The 4,407-nt window shown below is 47.6% G+C and overlaps 1 protein-coding gene across 1 annotated transcript; it reads right to left on the reverse strand.

The window, feature by feature from the left end:
- Window positions 1–3,292, reverse strand: LOC112682658 (putative cyclin-dependent serine/threonine-protein kinase DDB_G0272797/DDB_G0274007). The gene has a single exon (XM_025553325.1). It carries the CDS (start codon window positions 2,868–2,870, stop codon window positions 1,359–1,361), a length of 1,512 nt encoding a protein of 503 aa, XP_025409110.1. The 5' UTR covers window positions 2,871–3,292; the 3' UTR covers window positions 1–1,358.
- Between the last annotated feature and the right edge of the window lie 1,115 nt (window positions 3,293–4,407).

Genomic DNA, 4,407 nt, shown 5'->3' on the forward strand with positions numbered 1-4,407 from the left:
CGATTGTTGGTTTTTGATTGTTTTCTTTTTCGATTGTTGTCAATCATTAATTGCGTGCGATGATTAACTATTGCGTTTGTTCCTATTATACTATATATTACAGTGGTTCTTAACCTGTGCTACGTGAATACAGTTAGGTTTCAGCCCCATACGATTAGATAATCGTCACTTAATTTTATGGATGGTTTATTTTTTTATTTTTAATGCATTGCTGTATCTCGTGTTTGTTAATTCATCCACTTTTGTTTATCTCCTTAACACTAATGCGTATTATTGAAATACAAAAAAAAAATTAGAAATATTCTTACATATCCTACATACTAAATACAAACGTTTGAAAAAAAAAAGTGATTTTATAATTATTTACTCTTACCGAGTCGAATAAAAAAAAAATTAAACCCAAATATACTGGGTACGTAAAAAACATTGTACGTTTAATAACGATGACATAAAATTGATTTTTTTTTTTTTGCTACAAGCAGCAGTCATCATACAGAAAAACGATTGTGTTTTACACTTTTGAGTGTACTAATGGTAAAAAAAAAAAAAAAAAAAAATGAAATATGATTTATTATCATAAGACTACGATAATATTATTGAAAGATAGAGACGGGGCCATTTGTTCTTCAATACGTTAAGAACGGTTAAGAAACACTGTTATATAGTACGCAATACATAATACTAATAAATATGTAACCCAGTAGCACCAGAGTTGATCTTATACTCTACAACAACAGACCCAGACGTCCAACCCTTTGCAATAATTCGCAGTCGTATCGACAAAAATGTTTGCCGACCAATTACCAAAGAACCCACCAGAGGGAGTACGTAAGCAAATTGCCCATGTAGTGTACACCCATACGTACACATGTGTTCATATTTACATGAGTTTTGGTACCAAAAGCACCCGGTAATGCGTAAAAATTCAGAATTAATTCGAGCGCAAATCAAGCAGAGGACGCGGTATATATGATATGTTAGCGCGAAGAACGAAGAACGTCGAATTAAATTCGTACGCATAGTTATATATTAGTTATTGTTTACTAACTACAGTAATACGAGATGGTAATGATAAAAAATTGTCAAATCGGAACGTTGAAATCATTAGCACGACGAGCGTAAGCTTATCAGAACGAGCTGAAAATAAATTGCTGCGAAGAAAAAATGAAAAAAAAAAAATGCAGTGAACCACGAATCGGGCATTCCTGGACTCTATTGAATATTATACTGGGGCGTATAATATCGTTCTAAAAATTAAGTAAAAATAGTAGAAGAAAAAAAAATAGATAAAATAAAAAAGAAATCGTTCACACAGACCGTGTTGATTTCCCTTTTTATTTCACGATTTTTGGTTTTCTTCAATGAATAGCGTTAGGAACTTGTCTGGCCGCGTCATTGCTCTCCATGTCGGACGACGTGGACCCGGGCCTGTTGCTGTCTTGCTGCTGCTGCTGCTGCTGCTGTTGCTGCTGTATCTGTTGCTGCTGAAGCTGGTGCTGGTGGTGCTGCTGCAACTGCTGCAGCTGTAACTGCTGGTGGTGCTGCTGGACGGCGAACGCAGCGGCGGCGGCCGATTGGCTGTGCTGCTGCTGGCCGTGGAGATCGTCACCGGCTCCGGCACCGCCGCCGTTGTTGTAGAACGGGAACGGCGACGGGAAAATGCTCATGGGGTGATGCGAGTACGGGCCGGACTTTGCCGACGCGGCGGCCGACGGGTAGAACGGGTTGTAGAACGACCGGACCACCGCGGCGCCGTTCTTCTCGTGGTGGTGCAGCTGCTGCTGGTGGTGGTGCTGCTGCTGCTGCTGCTGGTGATGGTGCTGCTGTAGCCCGTGCACCGCGTTCATGTTGATGTCGGATGTTATGGTGGACGTGGGCGGCAGCGGTGGCGAGCCGGTGACCTGCGACGTCGGCGACGGCGACCCGCCGCCCGTGGTCTGCGCCACGGCCTGCTGCTGCTGAGCCACCAGTTTGGACAGGTGAATGGGATCGAACGACGGCATGGCCGCGCCCAGGTACGGGTTGACGAGCCCGGCAGTCGAGTAACCAGCCGCAGCGGCGGCGCCCAGTCCTTCGAACGAGTGCAGGGCCGGGTGATGGCCGGTCGAGAAGTACGGCATCGGGAAGTTGGCCGCGAAGTTGGTGGCGCCCGAGCCCGCGCCGGCCGCCGACACCACCGGGAAGCTGTGGAAGTTCGGCTTGTGGTGGTGGTGGTGGTGGTTCATGGCCTGCACGCCGGCGGCCGCGTGCATGGCCGCGGCCACGGACATGCCGTTGCCGTTGTGGTGGTGATGATGGTGCCCCACGCCGTTCATGTTGCTGCTAGTGCTGTTGTTGTTGTTGTTGTTGTTATTGTTGTTCGAGTTGCTGTTGTTGTTGTGCAGCTGGATCTTGGGTTTGCGGCGCGGCCGGTACTTGTAGTCCGGGTGCTCTTTCATGTGGAGCGCGCGCAGCCGCTTCGCCTCGTCGATGTACGGTCGCTTCTCCGACTCGCTGAGCAGCTTCCACTCGGCGCCCAACCGTTTGCTGATCTCCGAGTTGTGCATCTTCGGGTTGTCGTGCGCGATCAGCCGCCGCTGGATCTTCGCCCACACCATGAACGCGTTCATCGGCCGCTTGATGTGTTCCGGCTTGGCGCCCGCCGCGACCTGTTGCTGCTGCTGCTGCTGGGCTTGCTGCTGCTGCTGCTGTTGTTGGGCCTGCTGCTGGGCCTGCTGCTGCGCCTGTTGCAACTGCGCCTGCTGTTGCTGTTGCAGCACCAGGGCGGCCGGTGGCGAGACCGACGTGTCCAGCGACGCCCTGTTGTGGTGGTGGTGATGATGGTGGTCCATGATGAAGTCGAAGTTGGTCATGTGCGGCGGTGCGTCCATGTCGGGCGGCGCGAGCGCTGGTCCTTCCGCGGTTCTCTCCTCGTCACGGGCGGCGACCGACGGAACGTGCCGCGGGTACTCGTGCGTGGCGCGACGTCAGGTGCTCTAAACGGCGAACAAATAGAGTATCGTACGCACGCACTCGGTGACGGGTCGCGGTCCGGCGAGTCGACGTGTCCGCGGACGTCGCGCACGATCGACGGTGATCGGATTCGGAAACCGTTCGTTGCCTTTGCGGGGTCGATCCGGACGAAAGAGGAAAACGGAAAACAATGCCGATCAATGTGACCGGTGCGCGCGTGCGGACGAAAAAAACCGAACGGAACAACGCAGAGATGATGGTGTCGACGATACGAGCGATGTCGGACGGACGTCGAACACGAACGCGGTTACGGTACGGAATGAACGGCGGACCGGTCGGACGAGAGCGTCTCGAGACCGTCTCGTTTCCGCGGAACGGTAGGAGCGCGCCCTGGGTGGAGCCTACGCGCCGGCCAATGGGCGTCCCCGTGCCGCGGCGTGTACATCCGTGCGCTACCGACACCCGCGCGGCGGCGGCGATTTCGACGATCAATCATCACGACTTCCCCGACGACCTACTCTTCGCACGATCTTTTTCTTCTTTCCACCCCCTCCCCCTCCCCACCGCGATTTCTAATAATTTTCTACGGCCACCAGTGCAAGTTATCGTGGATACGCTCGCCGCGAACTATTGCGCCCCAAACGCGTTCACCGTTTTGCGGTAAATAATACAATAATGCGCGACAGCGTTAATACCGGGCCCGGCTCAAGGGGTAGGTGATATAGGCCCACGCCTAGGGTGGCATTTTTCCTGGACAATTTTTGTGTACAAAAAAAAAAAATATTTGATAAAATATTTACACGTAAGGGACGTCGAAAACTAAATTTCGCCCATGTTTGTTTAAACACTTGAACCGCGGCCTGGATAATACAATTACCAAATGCCCAACACACACGGTAACGTGAATGAAATATGAATAAAAAACGATTACCACTATTTTCATTGTATATTTGAAAACTACATTTTCGTATTATCAATTATTTATTTTTTATTCCTAGTGAAATGTAGGTTGCCGTTTTATCGGTGTTCAATAAACGTAAGTGCCCTCGTACTAAAAAAAAAAAAAAAAAACGTGCACTTTTATTTTAAGAACACGTTTGGAATTGATTCGTGATAACAATAAATAACTATTAATATAATCGATAGTGGTGGTCGAATGGGTGGGGTTAAAGGAGATATTCCAAATATGTCATAATTTATGTTTACCAATAACCTAATTAACATTTATGATTATTCGATAGTAATTAATCAACGAAAAAATATAAATAAATACGATAAAATCGAATATTTGTTTTGATTGTAACTCAGACTTGAGACTTGACATTTTCACTGCATTCTTCTATCACCGTTATAATTTTTAAAAAAATCTTAATTTTATTGAGCTAATTAAAAATATTTGTAAATTTTACGTTTTCTTTTTTTTTGTAAAATGTTGATAAAATTATTGTTGATTGA

This window comes from Sipha flava, unplaced genomic scaffold (assembly GCF_003268045.1).
Source record: "Sipha flava isolate LNK unplaced genomic scaffold, YSA_version1 208_pilon_pilon, whole genome shotgun sequence".
NCBI lineage: Eukaryota > Metazoa > Arthropoda > Insecta > Hemiptera > Aphididae > Sipha > Sipha flava.

What these genes read in the sequence shown, in the direction of transcription:
- LOC112682658 (XM_025553325.1), bottom strand. Translation starts at nt 2,870, where the DNA reads ATGGACGCACCGCCGCACATGACCAACTTCGACTTCATCATGGACCAC.